At 50.7% G+C, this 23,029-nt stretch overlaps 12 protein-coding genes across 12 annotated transcripts; 5 read left to right on the top strand and 7 right to left on the bottom strand.

Moving 5' to 3' along the window:
* Positions 1 to 672: 672 nt before the first annotated feature.
* Positions 673 to 4,658, top strand: CI109_105303 (uncharacterized protein; the record flags this gene model as incomplete). Its single annotated transcript, XM_032006130.1, has 17 exons — positions 673 to 843; positions 919 to 1,060; positions 1,147 to 1,359; positions 1,419 to 1,439; positions 1,502 to 1,593; positions 1,646 to 1,730; positions 1,784 to 1,971; positions 2,027 to 2,174; positions 2,241 to 2,455; positions 2,511 to 2,609; positions 2,663 to 2,756; positions 2,813 to 3,034; positions 3,088 to 3,246; positions 3,300 to 3,406; positions 3,457 to 3,577; positions 3,627 to 3,979; positions 4,032 to 4,658. 17 exons carry the CDS (start codon positions 673 to 675, stop codon positions 4,656 to 4,658), a joined length of 3,057 nt encoding a protein of 1,018 aa, XP_031859524.1.
* Positions 4,659 to 4,871: 213 nt separating this feature from the next.
* CI109_105302 (uncharacterized protein) lies at positions 4,872 to 6,075 on the bottom strand (the record flags this gene model as incomplete). Its single annotated transcript, XM_065967645.1, has 6 exons — positions 4,872 to 5,117; positions 5,241 to 5,255; positions 5,316 to 5,578; positions 5,671 to 5,856; positions 5,940 to 5,970; positions 6,025 to 6,075. 6 exons carry the CDS (start codon positions 6,073 to 6,075, stop codon positions 4,872 to 4,874), a joined length of 792 nt encoding a protein of 263 aa, XP_065823717.1.
* Positions 6,076 to 6,331: 256 nt separating this feature from the next.
* Positions 6,332 to 8,551, top strand: CI109_105301 (uncharacterized protein; the record flags this gene model as incomplete). The annotated part of the gene is made up of 4 exons (XM_065967644.1): positions 6,332 to 6,439; positions 6,508 to 7,668; positions 7,717 to 7,933; positions 8,046 to 8,551. The coding sequence occupies 4 exons, from the start codon at positions 6,332 to 6,334 to the stop codon at positions 8,549 to 8,551; spliced, it is 1,992 nt and encodes a 663-aa protein (XP_065823716.1).
* Positions 8,552 to 8,681: 130 nt separating this feature from the next.
* Positions 8,682 to 9,442, bottom strand: CI109_105300 (uncharacterized protein; the record flags this gene model as incomplete). Its single annotated transcript, XM_032006127.2, has 3 exons — positions 8,682 to 8,851; positions 8,943 to 9,143; positions 9,193 to 9,442. 3 exons carry the CDS (start codon positions 9,440 to 9,442, stop codon positions 8,682 to 8,684), a joined length of 621 nt encoding a protein of 206 aa, XP_031859521.2.
* A 254-nt stretch (positions 9,443 to 9,696) lies between these two features.
* Positions 9,697 to 10,127, bottom strand: CI109_105299 (uncharacterized protein; the record flags this gene model as incomplete). Its single annotated transcript, XM_032006126.1, has 2 exons — positions 9,697 to 9,736; positions 9,823 to 10,127. 2 exons carry the CDS (start codon positions 10,125 to 10,127, stop codon positions 9,697 to 9,699), a joined length of 345 nt encoding a protein of 114 aa, XP_031859520.1.
* Positions 10,128 to 10,361: 234 nt separating this feature from the next.
* CI109_105298 (uncharacterized protein) lies at positions 10,362 to 11,972 on the bottom strand (the record flags this gene model as incomplete). Its single annotated transcript, XM_065967643.1, has 3 exons — positions 10,362 to 10,416; positions 10,494 to 11,130; positions 11,180 to 11,972. The coding sequence occupies 3 exons, from the start codon at positions 11,970 to 11,972 to the stop codon at positions 10,362 to 10,364; spliced, it is 1,485 nt and encodes a 494-aa protein (XP_065823715.1).
* A 780-nt stretch (positions 11,973 to 12,752) lies between these two features.
* CI109_105297 (uncharacterized protein) lies at positions 12,753 to 14,747 on the top strand (the record flags this gene model as incomplete). The annotated part of the gene is made up of 9 exons (XM_032006124.1): positions 12,753 to 12,986; positions 13,029 to 13,120; positions 13,163 to 13,276; positions 13,345 to 13,427; positions 13,493 to 13,585; positions 13,643 to 13,811; positions 13,874 to 13,945; positions 13,998 to 14,315; positions 14,375 to 14,747. 9 exons carry the CDS (start codon positions 12,753 to 12,755, stop codon positions 14,745 to 14,747), a joined length of 1,548 nt encoding a protein of 515 aa, XP_031859518.1.
* A 496-nt stretch (positions 14,748 to 15,243) lies between these two features.
* CI109_105296 (uncharacterized protein) lies at positions 15,244 to 16,256 on the bottom strand (the record flags this gene model as incomplete). The annotated part of the gene is made up of 5 exons (XM_065967642.1): positions 15,244 to 15,257; positions 15,340 to 15,500; positions 15,552 to 15,663; positions 16,044 to 16,083; positions 16,131 to 16,256. The coding sequence occupies 5 exons, from the start codon at positions 16,254 to 16,256 to the stop codon at positions 15,244 to 15,246; spliced, it is 453 nt and encodes a 150-aa protein (XP_065823714.1).
* A 398-nt stretch (positions 16,257 to 16,654) lies between these two features.
* CI109_105295 (uncharacterized protein) lies at positions 16,655 to 17,471 on the top strand (the record flags this gene model as incomplete). The annotated part of the gene is made up of 5 exons (XM_065967641.1): positions 16,655 to 16,696; positions 16,751 to 16,790; positions 16,838 to 16,929; positions 16,978 to 17,062; positions 17,125 to 17,471. The coding sequence occupies 5 exons, from the start codon at positions 16,655 to 16,657 to the stop codon at positions 17,469 to 17,471; spliced, it is 606 nt and encodes a 201-aa protein (XP_065823713.1).
* A 291-nt stretch (positions 17,472 to 17,762) lies between these two features.
* CI109_105294 (uncharacterized protein) lies at positions 17,763 to 19,295 on the bottom strand (the record flags this gene model as incomplete). Its single annotated transcript, XM_065967640.1, has 4 exons — positions 17,763 to 18,233; positions 18,292 to 18,532; positions 18,843 to 18,952; positions 19,029 to 19,295. 4 exons carry the CDS (start codon positions 19,293 to 19,295, stop codon positions 17,763 to 17,765), a joined length of 1,089 nt encoding a protein of 362 aa, XP_065823712.1.
* A 193-nt stretch (positions 19,296 to 19,488) lies between these two features.
* Positions 19,489 to 20,969, bottom strand: CI109_105293 (uncharacterized protein; the record flags this gene model as incomplete). The annotated part of the gene is made up of 3 exons (XM_065967639.1): positions 19,489 to 20,496; positions 20,599 to 20,837; positions 20,939 to 20,969. 3 exons carry the CDS (start codon positions 20,967 to 20,969, stop codon positions 19,489 to 19,491), a joined length of 1,278 nt encoding a protein of 425 aa, XP_065823711.1.
* Positions 20,970 to 21,304: 335 nt separating this feature from the next.
* CI109_105292 (uncharacterized protein) lies at positions 21,305 to 23,029 on the top strand (the record flags this gene model as incomplete). Its single annotated transcript, XM_065967638.1, has 3 exons — positions 21,305 to 21,318; positions 21,363 to 21,611; positions 21,850 to 23,029. The coding sequence occupies 3 exons, from the start codon at positions 21,305 to 21,307 to the stop codon at positions 23,027 to 23,029; spliced, it is 1,443 nt and encodes a 480-aa protein (XP_065823710.1).

Below are 23,029 nucleotides of genomic sequence, written 5' to 3'. Positions count from 1 at the left end.
GTCATTATATTATTTGTCAAGTTACCCTGAATATCAACTGTGAGGTAAGGTGAGGTGAGTTCAAATTCTAGAATTCGACCCCGCGCGAAACGCGTGTCACAAAGGTGCAGTGATTTATTATTATTATTGTTCTCACCACGATGCATGCATTCAATTCATTCATCCGCACTGCACCCATCCATACTACTCACACGACTCCCCATTCCCCTTTCATTATCTGTCCCGGTATCCGATACCGAGCTTGCGTACTTTGTCACTCGATTCTATTTTTGTTTATGGGGTCTCGTCTTCTTAGTATCATACCAAGCTGCTCCACTCCCCCCAACAACAAAAGTAGATAGATAGCCGGTCAAAAAGAAAAGCTGAAACTCGACTTGGCGTATCCCGTAGCGTAGCTGCCCCCTTTTTTCCAGTTGGTTACATCATACTCGTACAGTGACACGCCGTCTTTTTCTTTGTTTTTCTGCTTGTCACATCATCACACCACTTTTGTTCTTGATCTTCCTCGCACACAACAACTGTCATTACCTGTTCGACCTAGATTTAGACAGATAGAAAGTCAATCATCGTTCAAACCGACCACACCACCCCTCCGACTACAGTACTAGAAACATCGTCACGACCCTCGCTATTCGTCGATAGCCATCCTTGGCACCCAACACCACCACCACCATGGCCGAAGAAGCCGTCTCGTCCCTCGTAGCCTCCTACGAATCGACTCTTTCGCAGGTATCTGTAAAAGCTGTCGGTTCACAGGTGGCCTTGATGACTGGTATTTCACTAGCAACAGTATTAGCATTCTCGTTCTTCAGACCAAGAGAGAAGAAAGTGTATGCGCCAAAGGTGAGTTCTGTCACAGTGGTGTCATAGGGAGAAGCAGAGTCGAGGATAAAGCTTACTCGTGCTCATATGACACAGATCAAATACCAACTTCCTCGTCCTGCCGACCCTGCAGATGACCCAGACTATGAACCTCCTCCACCTGCTATCTCTAATGGATTCTTCGCCTGGTTCAGTCCCGTCATCCATCTCAAGGAGGAACAAATGATCGCGAACATTGGTAAGTCATCATCTCTGTATAACCTTCGCGCTCCGATATCCCCCACCAATTTCATGTGACGGTAAGCTCACGCTTGATCTCGTTAGGTCTTGATGCAACAACCTTTCTTCGATTCCTTAGAATGCTCCGCAGCATCTTCTCCATCATCTCCGTCCTGAGCGCGGGTCTACTCGTCGTCAATATCATCTACAACATCAAATATGTCAAGAGTAGCGATAGAAACGCTCTGAGTCTCTTGACTATCCAAAATGTGAAGGGTAGTTGGATGTGGCCGGCACTTGCTGCGAGTTACGCGTTTAGTGAGTCAATCTCTGCTTGCAATTCAAGTGATAGAGCTGATGGCCTTCGTTCTTATTAGACTTTGTCGTCATGTATTTCGGTAAGTAAACCGCGATCGACAATGCCTTGCGCGGCGCATGTACTAACGTATCTTTTCTACAGTCTGGCGCAACTGGAGAGCAATGGTCATGCTCCGTAGACGTTGGTTCAGGTCACCCGCTTACCAGAGCAAGATCTACTCGAGAACGTTGATGGTAAGTGCAGCAGCGTGTGATGCAGGAAACATGGTGCTCATACGTTTCGCAGGTCACTCAAGTGAGGAAAGACTACCGAAGTGACCAAGGCCTTCTCGCCCTCATGGGTCTGCTCAAAGTCGACGGCATCAAAATCGGTGAGTAGCATCTCTAAATCGCGTGCTGCAAGAGACTGATCTTCGACACGCAGGTCCCGAGATTGACTGCACATCGATCGGTCGAAGACTAGAAGACTTTCCCCAAATGGTGAAAGATCACAATGACGCCGTGAAAGCCCTTGAGGAACACCTTGTCAAATACTTAAAGGGAGACCAGATAGCCAAAATCAGGCCTAGCATTCAAAAAGGCGGTTTCCTTGGAATGGGAGGAGAGAAGAAGGTAAGTCAGCTTTGTACGTCATGTGGTGTCTCCTCACCTGATTCTGGTACTGTAGGACGCCATCGACTACCATGCCAAGGAGATCAAGTACCTGCGAGACAAAATCGACGCCAAACGTCAGGTCATCGACTCGTTGCTGAGGAAAGAACGTCATGCTAGAAAGGGGAACAAGCCAGTAAACCGTATAGAGGGGGAGAACTATGGTGAGGCCGAGACCTGCAGTGATAGGTAAAACGGACACTGACACAGGTGATTTCTATTTTATAAAGGTTTCGTCACTTTCAAGACTATCGCAGAAGCACATCGAATTGCCCGTTCCCACCAAGGCAAACTCAAGGAACTCTTTGGAGCTCAGTTGCATCTCGCCCCAATGCCACATGACATCGTTTGGCAGAACATCCCCATGGAGCCGGCGGAGATTGCATCGCGAAGGACTTTTGGATTCGTTCTTATTGGAATCACTTGCTTCTTCAACACTTTACCCGTGAGTGTGCCCGGTAAAGTCGTAAGAACGTCGCTAAAAAAATCAACCACTTCAGCTCTTGGTCGTCTCCGTTCTGGCGAATCTGAGTGCATTGACAGTATATGTCAGTTTCTTGAGGGACTGGCAGAATGCAGGTCAATGGGGTAACTGGACAGTGAGTCATATTGGTGATCTGCTTTGAAGTGACAAGCTGATCGTTGTCCTCAGTTCTCCTTGATCTCCGGTGTTTTGCCGTCCGTTGTCTCCGCTGTTTTCGGTTACCTTCTTCCTTTGATTATGCGAAAGATCAGTCGTTATCAAGGTATGTCGACGGCGACCTAAGACGTGGGAACGATAGAGACTGACTGTCCTTTACAGGCGCGCCAACCCGTTCCCGTCTCGACCGAGCCGTCACCGCACGATACTTCTTCTTCATGATTGTTTCTAACTTGATAATCTTCTCGTTGCTTGGAGTCGTGTACACGGCGGTCGCCCAGGTCGTCGTTCAGATCGGTAGACATCAAAGCGCCTCTGTTATCTTCAAGGGTCTGAGGGATATTCCCGACAAGATCCAAGGCACATATGTCCAGCAAAGTACTTGTGAGTGATCTCCATCGATATACAGAACAGTAACTGATGGTGTTTACTTATAGATTGGTTGACTTGGTTACCACTCCGAGGGTTCTTGGTCATCTTCGAACTCATCCAATTGATCAAGCTTGCTTTGGTGTCGCTGCGGAGGTTCATGTTCTCTCACACTCCCCGAGACATCAGAGACATGACAAAGCCTGGCTACTTTGAATATGCTATCAGTAAGTGGGCGTTGTCCCATCATGATATGATCAATATTGACATCAATTCGTAGTCATCGTGAACTTGCTGTTCATTGCTACAGTCGGTCTAATCTACGCACCACTCGCACCATTGGTCGCAATTGGAGCTTGCTGTGTATTCTGGTTCTCCTCCATCGTCGTGAGTAGGGCATCGACAATACAATATGTCTTGGGACTGATGTTCCACAGTACAAATATCAACTCCTCTACGTATACATCTCTCGTGCGGAAAGTGGAGGGCGAATGTGGAACGTTTACGTCAACCGACTACTGTCAAGCTGTATCCTTATGCAACTTCTCATGGTTTTGAGTGAGTACATCTAATTCTTAACGTGACGCGACACTGATCCATAATACAGCTACCGGTCTCATCCGTTCGCAATGGCTCGACTGCATCGCTGCTGCACCACCTGTTCTCATAGTCATCGGCTTCAAGATCTACCTCTCGCGAACGTTTGAGCAACAGTTCCGATACTACGAGCCTAGTCCTCAAGAGTTTGAGCAAGAGAAGGTCAACAGTATGTCGGAGAAAAGGACAAGACACTCGGAAATGGAAAAACGATTCCTCCACCCCGCCTTACAACATGACAAGCTGTACACAGTAATGGTGCACAAGAGTCAAGAAACGCTTGCAAGAGAAGTGCTCAGCGCTTATCCCTGGTTTGCTGGGAAGCACGAGCGCGATGGTGTGGTCATCAAAGCTGTCCGCGAGGTGAGTCGCACGAGCGTCTTCTCTGAACTGTATGTGCTGACGGGAGTCGCAGGAAAACTTGGAGTACGATCCATCTCGCGACGGACCACGAGACGAAGCACATCAGGCCGAGTGGGATGCCAGGTCTATCACGTCAACCGACATGCTTGGGGGCAAGAGCGAATTCTCGTCAAGGATGCCAAGTCCTGGTCCCGATGAAGCATACAAACATTACCCCATCCCCGATATGGGACTGGAGACGCCGCCTGCTTTCGGATCGAACGTCGACTTGCCCCTTGACAACCCCTCGACGGATCATCTTTTGGAACAACCACACAGGGCTGAAGATTATCGACCGCAACGGAAAGCCAGTCGACCTTACCCTAAAAACCGAGCCAATCTCCTGGAGGATCCGGTCGCGTCCTCTCCCCTTCTTGATTACGAACAGTCTCAAGCATTCGACCAGGTAGTGGACAGTGTACCTTACCCTCCCTCTGCTTACAACCAGCCTCCGATAGGATACACCCCTCCGACCATGAGACGAGCGGCATCCAATCAGTCTGAAGAGGACATCGGAGCGACGAGGTGGGATCATGGAGATATAGAGGAGAGAGGAGGTCAGGCATCTCAAGGTTACTCGAACCCGTACAACCAAGGATGGGACGACCATCACAGGCGGAACGACGGTGATAGATATTAAACAGGCACTGGTTGTCTCTGGACTAGAAAGGGCTGCGCCCAAACTGCGATGTGATTAGGTGATTGCTTGGAGGTAGTGTAATGATAAATAGATATATATTCTCATATAGTGGTAGACAAATGATATGACGAATTTTCACGGACTTTGAATGCAAGGTTATCCCATGTGTGGTCATACGTTGATGTGTCGACCAATATATGTTCTAATTGTTGTCTATGGTGTGCTCTCCTGCAACAAAACTCTCCAGACGGCCCAACCGATCCGACCAAACCCTTCACCACCTGAACCGTCTTTCCCTCCCAACCGTCTCCTAGCTTCGGCAGCTGCATTCTCATCAAATATGCCCATCGCCGATCTCGCATCGACGATCTTCGACACAATGGACGGCGTAAACTCTGGATGGCCTTGTACAGTGAGAATCTGAGCAATGGGTTTAGAAGATGTGGAGGCTGGATGGAGCTTGACCATGGAATGAACGGGACATTTGGGTGTCTTGAGGAGCAGTTGACATCCGGCCGGTAGAGAAGGTACGATATCGCGGTGCTATAGGGGGTCAGTGGAGTCGAGCGTGTAGGAACATACCATTTGTTCCAAATACTGTGCACGGGACGTCAGCCTCGTTTACCACTCAGCACGTAGACACTGAGGAACACTCACGACCTTATCATCACCTCCTTGACCTTGCACATCACCAGTCCACCAATATCTTCCCTCCTGCGTCAATTCACACCCATACACACCAACTTCCCAGCCGTCTTTCCCTGAAACGCATTCCCCTCCGAGAGCGAGAGCGATGATCTGGTGTCCGAAGCAGATACCAACGAGTTTCAGATGTTGTCTTTCTGGGGAGGTGGCGATGGTTCGGATGTATTCAATCAACTTGGTAATCCAGGGTGAGGAAGTATCGAATGCGGTATGTTCTGTATGTTTCCACCATCATCAGTTAGTGAATCGTGTACACGAGACGATCATTCGTGTGTATGGATGACTTTGCGTAGAAACATGTACTCACTCGATCCGGTCATCATGACACAGTCATATGCGTCGGGAGCACCATCGACAAGCTTCGCTGACGGAGGATATTCTTGCTTATCCACAACGTCATATCCATCCACTATAAGTTCTGTTCCCGCTCGTACAGACTCGTCCGGATAAGAAGCGAGTGATTCGGATAACCATCGTCGGAAGATATCGAGATCTGCTCGAACGCAAGTCAGCGGATGGGGGTGCGCATGCGTGACAGCCGGTCCTTGATCTATTATCGGCTAACAAGACACGTACAAGTCCCGTTCTCCGCGACAACAGCCGGTAGCTATGAAGCAGACGATTCAGCAGAGGACACGTGCTTCAGGGAAGCTGGGCTTACAGGAGTGTCAGTGATCAGGAGAGCTACTCGTACGATGCGCTTCGAGGACATCGTGCTATGTTGCAGTTGTACAATACAACGGGTGCGATTGCGAGATTTAAGGAAATGATGATGAGCAGTGGCGTAACGGTTTCCGCGCGTTATCTATAGTGACAGCGACGAGCTGAAAGATTAGCATTCTTTATGTCGACCACTCACTTAATGTATCGAGGTTGCCACCCAAATGCATGGAATTGACATACATTTCAGCTTCATCATCTCCATATCCTGCTTCATCTCTTCTAGTAAACATCGCCGCCCAACAAACATGTCAGGGGAATCCAACGCGCTGATACCGCGTACCGGGCTACCACCTAGGCTGGTTACTGGACCCAAATCTGGTCAACGGAGCTTATACCAACAGCAAGTGCTGGATGTGAGTTTACCCCTGCTCCTTTTACCTCCCTGGTAGTCAGTCTGTGCTGATCACACCATCATATACAGGAAGATACATATACCGATGCCTTGTCTCACATCATCACTCGAGACTTCTTCCCCAATCTCCCACATCTGCATGCTACAAACGATTACCTCACCGCGCTTACCGATAATGACCCCGAACTGTTGTCCGCCTCCATTCGGAAACTCGCTGCTCTCGCCCACGAAAAAGAACATGGACGACGTAGCGTCGACGATACAGATGCTGAGAGAGCTAGAAGGACTGAACTTTCAATGATGGGTACGCCGTACATTTCATTACCTGGTGGAAGAAGTAGACCGACTCGAACACCTGTTGGTGCAAGAGGGTGGGAAACGCCGATGGGAGAATCGTCGACTCGACGACGGCATGACGAATATGACGAGTTGGATGGTACGGGTCCGGGGCTCAACGAAGCTGGTCCGTCTCGCCCGAAGAAACGAAAACAACAGGCTGTACGAGACGATCTCAGTTTGGACGCTTTCCAACGTAATTACACTTCAGAGGATAACGCATCTTTCGTGCAAATTGTTGACGAGGAGAACAGACGTAAAAAGGAGGAGAGATGGGGTTGGGCGTGGGAGGCGGAACAAAAGGCCCAGGCTAGACGGATAGAAGGAGAAGAGAAGAGGAAGATGATTCTGGATGCGGCCACTACCGGAAACTGGATCGTGAATGCTGAAGGAAAAAGGTTGATTGGTGGACTGGCAGAAGGAGGCAGAGATCGGCCAGATGGAGAAGCATGGAAAGACATCAAGCTGATAGGGGCTGGACCAGTTAAGGACGGCGAGGGAGTCGAAGGCGAGGACACGAGGGACGACACAGGTGACGAGGCGAACAATGGGAGCGGGGCGGTCATCTTGCACGCTTCTGCGTCTACTGCCCTTGTCAAATCCGGCAATCAATCGACGACTTCAACTTCATCAGTCACAGAAATCGCTCTTCCTCCTAAGCACCCTTTGACGCAGGCACTCACCGACGCTGGTTTGCCTGCAACAGCTTTGATATCAAAGGAGGATGGAACGATTGTGCCACATCGCGAGGTCACCAGTGGAGCTGATCAAGGTCGCGGGAGAGGCAGTGATGATTCAAAAAGTAGGACTGCGATCGAGCGAGCTGCCATGGGTGACCAAGAGGCAGAAACCGTTTCTTTAGGGGGAAGTGGAGCAGACCTGTGGGGATACAAAGTAAGTCGTGAGAGATTTCATCGCATGGCGATTGCTGACTCCTGTTAGGCCCGAAACAATCTCATGTTCCCTGCGGATTCTAATACCGATCCTTATCCAAAACCTCGTGAGACCATGAACACGGCAGTCATGCCTCCGACGATCAACCACAGCAATACTCGATTACCTGAAGAAGAGCCGGAACCGACTGGGAGTCGTCAAGGTAGTAGAAGGGGAAGCAGTCCTGCGCGAAGTTGGGTGGACGCTGCTGTCCGGGGAACACCTTGTAAGTTCGCATTATCGCGGTACTCGCTAATATTTAGATCATCGCGATCCGCAAATGCCGACTATCAACAACTATCCACTGCTTCCGAACGACCCCTCTCCTTCTCCGCAAGACCTTCCATCCCTTCTCACCTGGGGTACCCTGCTAGCCACGCCTCGAGCCTTGGATGGAAATGATGATCCGCTAGACTCGACGCGTTCTTTCAAGATGCCCGAGAACAAACGACGTGATGAGATCGGGAGGAAACTAGCAGACAAAGCCAGTCGTTCGATGAATGATCGAGCAAAGAGTTTTACGCCAAAAGCTGGAGGTTCCACTCTTACTGCGGCCTTACGATCAGCTGCGGATCGATCTCGATCAGTTCGAGGTGAAAAGACGCCAGGCAAGATGCTACCGCCCTCGACGCCTCGGAGACAAGCGGACAGCCTGACCCCGGCGGCAAGAAGACTGCTGGAGCGAAGTGTGGGGAGGAGTCCCATTACAAACTCAGGCGGACTCAGTACTGCTGGAAGGAATCGAGGTGCTGTGATGGAGAAGGGCTCCGGTTGGGCTGGATTGGGCAGTGGGAGCAAGACCGAGAAACGAAGCATGAACTGGACACCGAGTCCTCGAAAATAACGATTGGCGAATAAATTATACAGCAATACATTGCATATATCACCAAGGAACAAATATATTACTACTTGTACATTAGGTCATACAGATCATACCGACGATGTACATTCAAGTAATCCTTGTATTGTCTTTCTCAAACTCTGCCTTCTCGCAACCTTGGATGGTTCACCCCCATCCTGCCGTCAATCTTGGTAACTACCGAGCCATCTGGTCCCCATCGTGTCCACCCCGAAGTCGGTTCATTCGCAGCTGATCGAGGGTATGGGGTATCGAGATCGGCTTGAATCTGTCTTGTTGAAGGGGCTATCGACCCATTTGTCCATAGCCAGTAGACGCAAGTCTGTCAACTACATGTCCCAGCGTGAAGGAGGCAGAGTAAGAAAGGGGGACCAACCTCCATCGTATCTAGCTCTGGGACTGACTCCCTGATCACCCCAGGCTGCCATCGAGCTGCTTCCCTGATAGTATGAGGAAGAGGGCGCACCTCCCCCAGCTACACTGCCCCCTCGTCGTGATTGTGCTTGTGTCATCGGACTGATAGTGTGGTGTTGTGGAACACCGGCTGGAAGCTGACCGACTGGTGGACCAGCCAGTTCTGCTCCTCTGTCAGCCTTACTGACTGTTCGTTCGAAGCAACGACTTACCTCTCCCTTCGGAATAACCGTAGTGACCCATCCTACCCTGCTTCATCTTTGACGAATCAAACGGCTTCATGCCCAAACCAGGGTCCGAAGCCGCCGGGGCAGTGGATTGAGCATATCCCCCAGGCATGTTCATGTTATTCGCCACCATTCCCGAAGGGTGCTGCTGTTGTCCACCCATCATCATATAAGGGTTGTAAGGCATCCCAGGATGACCCATCATACCTCCCCATTGGTACGGGTTGTACATCATCATATTCGACCTGAAAGGTGATGATGGTGGCGGTACCAGAGGAGTCGTGGGAGATGGAGACGGTGACGGCGATGCCGATGATAGAGTTCGTAGTCGAGTGCAAAGTTTACCACGATTCGGAGGTGGACCACGAGATGATGTGCGTTTCGTCGACATGTCGTCAATGAGCGAGGCAAGGACGATCGCGAATTCGGTGGGAGCGATGAAAGTGGGGGAAGAAATGCGAATGTCAGCTACATACTCCTTAACATCCACTATTCAACAGATGCGATGGCAAGGTTCAAAGCAGAGAAGCTAGGACAGCCGACTCGTCAACACTCCTTTCAGAGACGGCATATCTGCGAAACATCGAAAGGAAGAATGGGAAAGTTGAAACCAACCCGGAACTCGATCCGAAACCACCCCCCATGCCGGGGTTCATACCCATACCGAAAGCACCACCTCCATTCATGCCCATCCCCATGCCCATACGTTGGGCATTAGGCATCGCTTGACCGGGCATCATCTGCATACCTTGATTGGCAGATGATGCCTGGCCGCCGCCAAGACCGAACCCGATCCCGCCGTAGGTACTGGTTTGAGCCTGGGGCATCATGGGTTGGTCATACGCAGACATATCGTATGCCTGACGGCCGCCAATGCTTTGCAGAGACGAGGGATGGAGAGGAGGAGACATTCCAAACATTTTGAGGTGAAAAAAGAAGGTAGGTGGAAAGTGTGAGGCGAAGAGATGAACAAATGAAGAATGAAGAGGGTGGGCTCTGCCTCTGTTCATGATGTACAACACACCGAGTAGTCCGGCTGTCCAGATAAAATCAACGAATGCGGATCGAGCTCTCCTTCAAGGGGTCCAAAGGGACCTTTAGGTCGAACACCACTCCTTGGACAAAGGAATAGCATAAATGAAGGAAAAGCTGACTTACATATCCCCGTACCCCTGTTCCTCCGGTGTGATGGGCGTCGCTTGTCCAGAGCTTTGCTCGGTGGGCGAGTCGGCGAACTGAACCTTTCGACTATTTTGTCAGCGGGGTTGATAACAGGTTCAACATACCCAGACTCGACCGAAGCTTCAGCGAGGGGAGCTTGAGCTTCTACAGGTTGACCATACCCCCCCATACCCCACCAATACGATGGATCCCAGTAACCTTGTTGAGCGTAGAAGTTTTCGGCAGCAAACATAGGGTTCTGAGGATGATCCGAATCTTGTCCCTCGTATGGATTCGGATATGGATATCCCCATGAATGGACTGGTTCTGGCGGACCTTCGATTTGCGGGACCGTCTTCCCAGCGTAACCATCAGAGTGGGCTATCCCTTCCACAGCACCTGGCCTTGCAAATTCCCTCTCTCGTGGAACCCAATCTCGCGTTCCACCTGTATCTTCTCCTCCAAACCCTCCTTCTCGCTCATTTTTCTTCGCGAGCCAATCTTCATACTCCTTCTTTGCCTTTTCAGCCAAAGCAGAATCATACCGAGTGTTATAACTCCCTCTGATTGTGTCATCGGGCAAGTCGCTACTCCCTGCAGCGGGAGAGAAGAGTGGCGGAGGAATGTTGGGATCAGGTTGATTACGAGTCATGGAATCGGACGCTTTGGAAGGGTGGAGTCGAGGTCGTACACCGACATGAACGGATGTGACACCGGTCGGTGCAGCACGAATTGGAACGCGAGGCATCGAAGGTGGATAGGCTTGCTTTGAAATCAGCATTTGACGATCAGGTCAATGCGACAAACTTACCGATCTCTCGTCCTGCATCCCTCCTGACTCGGTCTTCTGCCTCTCTCGCAGCGTCCCTACCGCTCTCCCACACGCCTGACTTTTCCCATTCCAGGTCCTTCTGTCTCTGCTCCTCCCTGTCTCTAGCTGACGACTCCCGAACTGGTGCTGGACGAATACTCAGATTCCGTGCATTTTTGACCAATTCCGCTTCCCATTCTTCTGCCATGGTAGTTTCTGTGCCGGCAGGGGATGTTGGCGGCTTCTGAGTGTCGATCATCGCGTTCATCGAAGACGGAGGGCGTGAAGGCTGTGTGGACTGCCTGGATGCGGATGATGCTGTGATATGCGTCACTGGAGTAGACTGAGGTCTATCCTTCGCCAACTGTTGCGGTTGTGATCGAGCTGTGATATTCGAGACTTTCGGAGAAGCAGTAGTAACTCGAGGTGACTTGTCAGGAGTTCCGTTGCTGGCAGACGACCTTGGACTACCTTCAGTCCCTTTTGTGTTTGACTGAGAAGTCCTGTGTTGAGGCGGACGAAGCAGCTCTGTGGACCGCTGAGCGAGACGGGAAGCGGCATTGGTTGTAACCTCTTGACGTAGGGATGACCTCGAGCTGGACTGTCGGATATCTCGTATAGATCGAGCTGGTGTACTGGGAGAAGAAGTGTTAGATGTCGCGGTCATTTTGCTCTTAGCAGGAGGCAAGGGGGAGTCTGTGAGTCCAAGTGCAGAATGCGACAAGCTGGAGATCGTCGAAGGATAGGAGGTTGAGGATGTGGAGTTGGATGCCATGCTATCTCTGAAGGTCATGGTGAGTAGCGATTCCGGCAATGTTAGATGGAAGGTAAGTCATAAGAGAGATAAACATGTCATCATGCATAGGGCCCTTCCGACGCAAGGGACATGGGTAGAATATCACTCAACGCGACAGTCAGGTTGATCGAAAGGTGTCGCTTTGGGCGTCTCACACAAGTAACAAAGTACATTACATTGTCCACTCGACCACTTTGATCGTATTCATGGATGATGTGCAGATAAGACGTACAACTTGAAGTGATATGAGAGATGCCGATAAACAAAAAGTCGATGTATTATCCCTGTCACTCACGTTACTGATGCCGACTGTTACCATGCACTCAAGTCAACTGAAGTCATCCACTCTCCGGCCCGGGTTTCGCCTTTTGCTATACTTGGCGCACGGGCTATTTTTAATAAATTGGAACTAGAACGTGAACACAGGGACAACGTAAAACTATATTATCCGCCACCATCCTTCCTTCTCACCCTCCCATGCCTTACCGCTTCACCGCAACGTCATTCCCTCCACTCGGATCGGTCCGACCTCCCCACATGCCCCTTTCACACATGCATGAATGAATGGCATGAATCAGCAACCCCCGAACTACGCAAACCCGAAATATACCTACGACTTGAATCGGGGCTCAGGTTTCACTCGGTATCTGGCGGATGGTTCCCCAGCCAGAAAAAAGGGATGTATAAAGGGGCGACATGGGGTGGACAAGATGCCCCCCCCACTTCTGTTCGCCATAGCCCTACCATTGAGAACATTACCGAATATCAGTGCCCAACATGAACCCAACCGAAAAGGAGGAAGACGTTCGATTGGAAGAGCAAGCAACAGACAAGCCAACTGGACCCCTCACGCCTGCTGAGCGTATCAAGCAACAACATGCCGACCTCTACGTAGAGGCGCTCGAAAAATATGGTTACGATGGGGCTATTGAGCCTCAAGCAGAGAAAGCACTCAAGAGAAAACTCGATCGAAGGATCTTGCCCCTCCTTGGTATCTGTTACTTCTTCTATGTGAGTCCACTATTGCAGAGCAACCCAAACTGACAAGGCTAGTATATCGATAAAACCACTTTGTCGTATGCCGCCATCTTCGGGATCAAGAAAGACCTTCATCTTGTCGGTCAGCAATACTCCTGGTTGTCAAGGTGAGTCGAAATGGCTATGTCTCAGAGCTGATGATTTGTCAGTATTTTCTACTTTGGTTGGTTAGGTTGGGCGATTCCCTCCAACTTGATCATGCAACGCCTGCCTCCTGCCTATTACCTGGGCGCCAATATCTTCATGTGGGGAGTCCTTCTCATGTATGTATCCGTGCAGCGCAAGCGGTTCACAAGGTATGACCACGCGGTTGACAGATCAATCACTCTAGGTGTCAAGCCGCTTCCCACAACTTTGCCACTATAGCCGCCCTTCGAGTTCTCAGTGGAGCTTTCGAGGCCATCGCTGATCCTGGTAAGCTTATGTGTTCCACGGCCATCGTCGCAGACACCTCGTTGATTTCCCTCTCCCCATACTAGCTTTCATGCTTATCACGTCCATGTACTACACACGTGCCGAACAACCTTCCCGAATTTCGATCTGGTACGCCTTTAACGGTGTTGGCGTTGGAGGTACGTCTCGTCGCCTCATTCTCTCGTGTTTTGCCGTTCACTGATTTTTTCTCTTAGGCGGCGGTTTGATTGGATACGGAATAGGTAGCATCAAATCTTCACTTGCGTCGTGGCGCTACGAATTTTTGATCGTCGGCGCATTCTGCTCCGCATGGGGTATTGTGCTTCTCTTGCTCCTTCCCAACTCCCCTGCCACATTCCGAGGGTTCTCGCACGATGAGAAGCTGTGAGTATTTCTTAGATGGATTTTCTTTTTCGATTCGCTCATTCCTGATTCTGTCCCTGCAGCATAATGATCGCGCGAATGCGAAAGAACCAGACTGGTGTCGAGCACAGGCAAATCAAGTGGCACCAGGTCATGTAAGTCGAATGTTACTGCAGCGATATGACATAACTAAATAAGAGATTGCAGCGAGACCTTTACCGACTACAAGACCTACATGTTCTGCTTCCTTGGCCTTGTTGGAAACATTCCCAACGGCGGAATCAGCAACTTCTCGACCTTGGTCATTCAAGGTCTCGGATTTGACAATCTCAAAACCGCTCTCCTCGGTCTTCCTCAGGGTGCTTTCGTCGTGATTTGGATCGCAGCTGGTGCTCTGATCAACGAACGACTTCCGAAGAACAGTCGAACCATAGTCTGCGCTTTGTTCATGCTCCCTACCATCGCCGGTGCTTTGGGTTTCCTCCTTGCCCCGACTGATGCTTATGTTGGCCGATTGATCTGCTTGTAAGTCGTCTCTCCAGCTTCGAACGTGCGGGGGAATCTCAGCTGACTAAGGGCTTTAGCTATCTTACCGGTTCATACCAATCTTCCTTTGTTCTTTCGCTCTCTCTTATCACCTCCAACACCGGTGGACAAACCAAGAAGATGCTTGTATCCGGTATGATCTGGTTCGGTGCCTGTATCGGTAACATCGTTGGGCCCTTCTTTTACCGCTCCGAGCAAGCGCCCACCTACAAGCTCGGTATCGGATCCCTCCTCACATGTAACTGTATCGAGCTCCTCCTCTTCTTCGCTTTCCGATTCGCGTTCATGTACGAGAACAGAAAGAAGCGACTTCACCTCGAGCGAGGCGGGGTTCCCGATCAAGACATCAACGCGACCGCCTTTGCCGATCTCACTGATAAGGAGAACCCTCATTTCGAGTACGTGTACTAGTTGTTCGTGTTGGTAGTTGGGTATTGCAGGCAATACCAGTTCTTGGCGTAGCTCAGTACTCTGCGGTGGACTTCTTTTCACCCTGATTGATGTTAGCAAACAAATAGATGTCATAGATGCACCGTATCATGTTGAATCTGGCTCTAGACCACTGTTGTAAGCCATGCCATGGGTGAATTTGTGCGACATCAACCAGTTTGACCTGCAATAAATCCGGACCAGTCAAGCAAAGTCGGACCACCTCAACTCAAGATGATAGTCGAGTTGGCAGAGGTCGAAGTGACTGCACAGGTGGTATACGTTGACCCATGAGGTTGTGTACTGTGTCTAGGACTCAGAAATTCTTGGTTTAGTTAATCGAGCAATGTCCGCGACTTTATTACTCCCAGTGAGACGGCTGAGTCTCAAGCAAAGCTGGCTGCCGGAAATGTGACGACTCGCACAAATTGCCATTGACAGGACAGCCGAGAGTCATACTGGTACATATCATTTACAACTAGCATTGACAACCTGAAGCCGGAGGCACTTCTTGCGCAGGAGCGGATACGTCGATTTCTGTCTGTCAGCTTAGTTCTCATACTCTACGACTCACTTGTGTTCGCAGCCTCTTTCACTTCCGAACTTCCTCCTGGGAGCGCCATCGCAATCTTCTTGAACAATGTCTTGACATTATACCCAGCCTTTGCCGATGTCTCGATCGACATGACACCGAGCTCCTTGGCTCGCTTGTCAAGATCCTCTGGTGTTACTTGGCTAGAACATGATATTAGCGATCAGATCCGACGTCTGGGACATGCAACTCACCGCTTATCATTCAGATCTGTCTTGTTCCCCACGAGCACTATGATCACATCCTGCCCTCTTTCGTTTCGCACATCATCGACCCATTTTGATGTGTTGAGGAACGACGTTCGATCTAAGTGTGAGCCAGGTTCGCCTCGAAGGTATACTCACTCGTTATGTCGTACACAATCACAGCAACAGAAGAATCTCGAATGTATGAGGGGATCAAAGAGCGGAATCGTTCCTAAGTATTAGTTCGGTTGCTTTTCTCACTTTACTCACTTGTCTATATTATAGAACGTCGTTTGAAGGATTAGTACGGTCCTATTGTTCTCAAACATGGCAGCTCACCCAGCTGGATTCGTCGTCAGCTACGTCTCACCTCATGACAAGGACTTTCGCTCACCAGTATCCCACAGTTGTAACCGCACAGTCCTGTCCTCCAGATACATTGTCTTGGACAAGAAATCGATACCTGCTGGGTCAGCACAGCCCAACGGTCAGGATACACACCTATCGTCGCTTGGTACGTATTGTCAAAAGTGTCATACATCTGTTGACCATCAGCTCGATTCTGGTTTTTGGGATACATTCACTCACGAATCGCGTGATCAAACTCGTCTTTCCGACGCTCTGCTCTCCTAAAAAGACAAGCTTGAACTTTTTGAGTGGCGTATTCGAGGCTGAAAAGTCACCGGCCGAGGATGGTGTTTGAGGGGTGGACATGGCGGTAGATGATTACAAGCTGTAGAAGAAGGGACGATTGTTTCAGACGGTCTTCAATAACGAGTTATGGGGTCTATACGTTTGCGGGTGATATGATGATTGTATGAATGGCGTGGTCGTCCGACTTGTTGTGTATAGGGAGAATAGAGAGGTATATGTAGAGGGTGATCAGAGTGAGAGAGAGAGAGCACGGGACAGGACAACAACCGTATGTAGTATTAAGTTAGTAGTGCAGACGCAGCAGAGATAGGCGCGCGCGAGTCGTGCAATAGGATGTTATCGAACACGTCGCGCGGATTACGGCTATGGTATTGTCCATACAACGACGATAATGATAACTCACCTTGCTCACTCAATCTAATTCAGCTTAACACCTACCTAAACCTCACCCAGTCAATATGGCTCAACAAGGCTACGCTGTCGTAGATGTCGATGACGACGTGAGTCATTCTCTGTTGTTGAATGGTCGAAGGAGGCTAATATGCATTGCTCAGACCGGTGACAACAATGGCGGTTCAGGTCTCGAGTTCAAGAGTAAGTGCGTTATTGCTCAGGAAGGATTTTACTCACCTTGTACGTAGCCTTCCTCAATACCGACTCATCCGCTCAACGGTCCACTACACCAGCCCCTCCCGAAGTCCCTTTCAGTCCATTCAACATCGCTTACTATCAGGTGAGATTGAGATCACCTGTCATTCGGCGTCCGCTGATCTCCTTTCAGACATATTTCGATGTCGAGACCAATGCCGTACTCAAACGATTGAGCATGGCAATGATCCCCCGACCAGGCTTCATTTCCGAAATCTGTGATGGGCAAATAGATCTATATGGTGAGCATGCATTGTGTACACGAAGCTGATCTTTGTAGGCCCTTTTTGGACATTGACAACACTCATCCTCGTCCTCTACACCACCTCGACTCTCATCGCCTCCATCACCCAGTATCTTAACTCGTCACATGCGAGCTCAAACCTGCCCCTCCTTTCGACTGCTGTATCAGTGGTCTACTTCTATGGTCTAGCTGTCCCTGCGCTGCTATGGGGTGCCACAAAATGGTTAGGTGTCGGTGATTGGGGTGTGGCAGAGGCTCTCGGGATCTACGGGTATGCGATGGGAGTGTATATACCTATCAGTCTAGTGTGTTTGATCCCGGTCGGAATCTTGCGATGGGCTTTGGTCGCAGGAGGAGCTGTCAGCTCAGGATTCTTTTTGTGAGTGTACGAAATGCTGTTCGCGCTGACGTTCAGGACGGGAAATATCTACCCAGTGTTAGCAACAGTGAGTCTCTAAGACGACTGAACCTGTGCTGACTTTCGCAGGGAGACAACAAGCTCGCGAGGTTACTCATCATAGTCGTGGTCGTTCTGCATGGTGCCATGGCACTGGCAATCAAAGTCTTGTTCTTCTCGTGAGTTACTTCGGTTCGCTGCTGAGCTGACGACATAGCAATTCAACCATAGGGCCGGACCCGATCCAGGATCCAATGTAATGCATAATATACAATTTCTAAAATGGGACATGTTGCATCTCACCCGCAGCCAAAATGTCATCGTCAAAGATCGCGTCGTCGTCAAAGGAATCGCCCTCGTGTTGTGCTTCCACATCCCTCACGGTGTTGTCAAAATACTCGTCCTCGACATGATCATGCTCTTCATCAAACGAGCCTGGCATGCTGATTTGACTACGTTGATCGTCGTCCAGGTCACTCAACTCGCTTGGTGTCATGGAAGGGCGGATAAGTGGACTAGATGGCCGAGAGCTAGGTTCTGTAGTGGGAAGGATGGGCTGTTTCGAATGACGACGACCGATCCCAGCGATCTTGCCTAATACACTGAGTCTACCGGAAGTGTCGGATCGAGCGGAAAGGGCAGGAGAAGGTGGAGCGAGATCAGGAATAGGTATGTCGGGAATGGAGGCTCGCCAGTAGTTGAAGTCGGTGAATTCGGGCTTGAATTTCGTGCTAACAGGGGGAAAGACCTCGTTGACAAGATCGTTCTGAAGTAATGTCAGCGGGAGTCCATGCGGTGTAACTCACTAGTTGAATGTAGCTGCCCTTGTGGCCCGCGGCGGAGAGAAGTTCAGTCTTGACGACACCAGCAGAATCAATCGTGTAGATCTTGGACGCCTCGATGCCGACACTCCGATAGCTCATGGCATCTGTTATTCGGTTTCCGAAGCCGGCATAGAAGGCTTCTTTGGATTGAGCACCGAAGAGACGCTGTATATCTCGCAGACAAGCCATCTTGAACAGCTCGGGTTTTCGCATGATGACCTCACTGTATGTCAGCCAAGTATGGCACAATGAACTCACCGATGGAGACTGGCCATGAGTCGGTCGGGACTCATGATCACGGGGCCTTCGGGTAAGCGGTAATTCCCCTGGGTTATGCTGCGCAGATATTCCCGTGTCGTGTCGGCTTGGCCAATAGCTCTGGAAGTAAGGTATAACATCTTATAGCCGTTATTACCAATGTCTGTGTACAGCTTGGCGATGCCGAGGTGGGTCCAATCGCGGCCGATCGCAGCAAACACGTGTCCAAGAGCGTCCGATCTGCTGTCAGCATGCTTCAAATAAGTATCACTCACTTCGTGATGGTACCGTCGATGTCAGAAATCACGATCTGATCCGTTTCCTCCCACAAGAAGATACGCGCAGTACACGTGGCAAGTCCAGAATAGGATGATGTGACGGAGAACTGGACGGTATTTGGTCCCGGTTTGAGGTGTAATTGCGCCTGACATCAGCGTATGTTCAATATATACACCACTCACAAGCTGGTCGGAAGATAGTCGCAATGTTTTGGCGTATTGCTTTCCGGACGTAGGGGCTTCTGGCCTTTGTTCCGGCTTTAGGTCAGAAGGAGTGGAAGGTTCGTGGGTCGATAAATCTCCACTTTCGCCGCGACGCCACCAACGGGACCATCCGTAACCAGAGGAGGATCTGATTGGTGCTGTGCTGTCCACACCGATGTCTGAAAGAGAAGGCAACGCTTGATCTGAGGCGGTATGCCCAGGAGGAACCAAAGTTCGACGATACATTGCTAGAGCGTAAAGCAGCCGGTAGCCGGTAGCCCACGTAAGGTATCTTAAATGTTAGTGCGGTCCAACGGCGAATCACTCACAGGTCGTCGTATCGGATTACTAGACGAGGGTCATTCACAACGGATGGGTCTTCGATGAACGATTGAAAGGTCACACGATGGCGCACAAATGTGGCCTCACGTTCAGCATCCTACAGCGTCAGCTTAATCTTCATATGCCTTGCACTCACAGTCGCACGTTCTTGCATGAATTCGTCACAAAGAGCAAGTTCAAAGGTGTGGGTGCGGTCATGCACCTCAAGAACGAATAAGTAAGGATTCTCCTCGACATTTTTCAGCTTCCCCGTGAATGTGCTGGTCTCGTTTCGATGATTTGCAATGTGAGGTATAGGTCCTGATGCGCTTCTTTCCATTTCCAGTTTACGTCCGTTAGCCCAGTCCCATTCGGTGTCCATTGCTGCTCGAATAGGGGCTTCTGGGGACCGAGACCGGATCGGGGACTGCTCCGGGGGTTCCGACTGACCACGGTCAGACCGTCGTGGACGTGGTTTGGAGATAGAAACCGAAGCGAGGGCGGATGGCAAGTCGGGCGAGTCAGGATCATCATAAGGGTGAAGGTCGGGCTCTGTGGCACGATGTCCTGGTAGTGCTGGTCGATCCAAAGAGGGCTGCACGGAAGTGAGAAGGTCCTGGATAAAGGTTTCGATGAGCGCGTCGTGTGGTGAAGCCGCATCGACATTAGGCCCCTTGGAGCTGTGATATCCCGCCATATCAAGCACAACATCCTTGCCATAGACCACTTCGGGACCCTCCCCTTCGCCGAATTCCACTTTCGGTAATCCCTGGTCCCCGGATGCCTCTGACTGTTCATGATCCGTCAATTTGTGGTCATGTATTGGGAGGTCGTGGGACTCGCCCGGAGCTGCTTCCATCGGATTGGGTTCCGGGTTGGTGCTTGACACCACATCAGCCTCTTTGGACTTGGGTACTCTTGTTCGACTGGGGGTCGACGCGCCAGAATGGCTCGAAGAGGGTGAAATGAAGGGAATAGAGGGGATGAAGGACGAGGCTGAGTTAAGTAGCGACTTGGATGTTGACTGGGCTGCTGGCGCATCGAGGTCCAAAAAGTCAACCTCGTCAAGCACCTCGTCGTGTTCAACTTGCTGTTCGGTTTCGCCGAATGGTTCGTTGGTAAGAGACTGTCCAAGATTGTTATTCACGGCCATCTCTTCGTCCGATATTGGGGGGGATGGTGGAAGTTCAGGCTATGCGTTAGCTCACGATCATAGCGGTTAACTCACCTGCGATGGCATAACGACAGGACTTGTTAAAAGGTCTTCGGGAACTTCTTCATCAGTCTCGACAACGAAGAAAGCCTCGCCAGTCTCCCCAACTTTCATACCGAAAGGAGCAATATGGGGAGGGGGAAGGTTGTTGGGAAGTCTGATGGTGACTCGCTTCTCTGCTGCACGTAGCACCTGAAGCTTCCCGAATCGAACGTGGAAGGGAGATGAGGATAATGTGACGGCACCGTCCTTTGCTACATGGCGGACGACGATAACATCGATAGCCCCGGAGAGGGTTGCAGGGTTGATACCGGAGTCTGTGGATCAGCAACGTATTGCTACTTTGGTAACTCACAATAGTTGTAGGCTTTCGAAAGGTACTGCATGGTGTGGGATTCTCCCAAAGCCTTGAAGGCTGGGTTTGTTAGTGTTGAGACGTCGAGCGGAAAGGTAGATAGGTAGGCAGATAGGATTGAAACGATAGAGATGAGAGAGAAAAAGAGAGAGAGAGAGATAGTTGTATGTATGGAGGATGGGGATCAAAGTGTAATAACTCTAGACGTCAGCGGCAAACATGAATGTGGGGTTTAACCGACCACGTGGCAGCGACAGCATCAGGTTATCTCTTTCCTTGTTTCCTTTCTTGCGTGCGCCATTGCCTTTTGATCATTGCCCCCCGATTCCTCGTCCGTAGTCACAAGCAGCACGATAGCAACACATCATGGGTCCATGTAAGTCGTCCTCTGGTGACGCACGCTAACAAAAGTAGTATCGCCCAGCTCAACAACATCGCCCAAACTCCTTGCTCCTGATCCTAACCTCAACCCTTTCTCCCCCCTGTCTCCAGACCTCGTCGAAAACAAGCTCAACGACAACGACGCCAGCGCCGAGATGAACACTATATTGGGTATAGGTCCCTATCGTAAAGATGTCGTATTCTATTCCAGGCGGGATCTGCTACGTATTGGCAAGAGATGTCACAATGCGCTTCCGCCAAGAGGCATGGAAACTCACGAGTTGTGGTTTGGGTGAGTACAGCAAGTGTGGAGTGGTGCTGACAGGAAGTTCGAGCGCCAAATCAGTGCCAACACAACATCTGGACGATCCAGCAATCGCTTCTATAGGTCCACCTTCCACGTCTAGGCGGGGTGGTTTCGGAGAAGGCTTCGGTTTTGGTGGAGGTATCGGTGGAGGGAGAGGAATAGGTCGAGGTGCGAGAAACATAGGGTGAGTCTCCGACAGTCGAGGCTAAGCTGACCAAATCAGCCTTCGACGTCAGCCGGAGGGACCTGATCCTGGGCCAGTGGACAATCGTTCCTACGGTGGCCAGATGGGTCGTTTCTCTGTTCGAACGCCGGGCATTCGTCTGGGGGGTGAGGAGGTGAAAAAGGAGCGACGCAAGGAGGACGAATGGCGCAAACCAGAACGTAACCCACCTCGAGATCCTCGTCGACCGAATTGGCAGCAACGCGAGGACGAGTCATCAGAGCCTGCGTGGATGGATGATACAGCTCTCGAAGATCCTGCCATTGCTCAGAGCTCGGACCCTTTGATCAAATTTATCCCCGGCGAAGACATGATCGCAGCTCACAAGCGAGCCATGAAAGCGAGAGATGTCGGCGGTGACTGGAGAGGGGAGGGATTCTTCGGTTCTGATCCAGCGATCGCTTCATCGTCGGCTCCCCTTGGCGCACCCCCAAGCTTCAAGTCAAAACCGTTTAACGCCGCAAACTACCTCACTCAAGCTCGAGACGCTTCTGACGAGGAAACTTCGGCGAAACCCGCCACATCGGCTTTCACTAGTCGTTTCCAAAAGTTCTTCGGTGCACCAGAGTCCTCTGCTGAGCCGGAATCTCTGTCAAGGCCAGCACCCAGCCCACACGAGACACAAGAAGAGCCAAGGGACGAACGGATGGCCCGTTTGATGGGACTTCTGTCTACTAAAGTGAGATTGGAGGTTACGGACTCTGCTGATTCCCAGTCGCCGGAACAGGAATCCCCGAGGGACACGACCGTCAACGTCAGCCCAAATTCGTATCCAGGGCAATTTCGTCCACCCAACCCTCTGTTACAGCAATTGTACGGCAATCCTCAAGAACGAGCTCCAGATCCGCTTCAGCTTCTCAGTCAAGCACAACAACAGTACACACGACCACCATCCCATCTCCCAATTCCCCCCCAATATGCTCGACCTCCACCAGGCATGTACGATGCGCCACCTCACGACCCCACAGCGGGTTATCCCCCGTTCATTCGTCCTCCTCCGCCAGGACCGTTCCCCAATGTTCCACCAGGATATTTACCGCCTCCTCAGTTTTTCCAACGTCCTCCACCGCCGATGCCTGCAGGTTTCGCTCCCCGACCGCCTCAGTACAATGCGCACCTCGGTCCCGCTCAACAAGACATGCTTGCTACCCTATTTTCGGGCTTAGGTCCAAGGAACTGA

Source organism: Kwoniella shandongensis, chromosome 9, assembly GCF_008629635.2.
Source record: "Kwoniella shandongensis chromosome 9, complete sequence".
In the NCBI taxonomy this organism is placed as follows: domain Eukaryota; kingdom Fungi; phylum Basidiomycota; class Tremellomycetes; order Tremellales; family Cryptococcaceae; genus Kwoniella; species Kwoniella shandongensis.
This window is presented reverse-complemented; position numbering and strand designations above follow the sequence as displayed.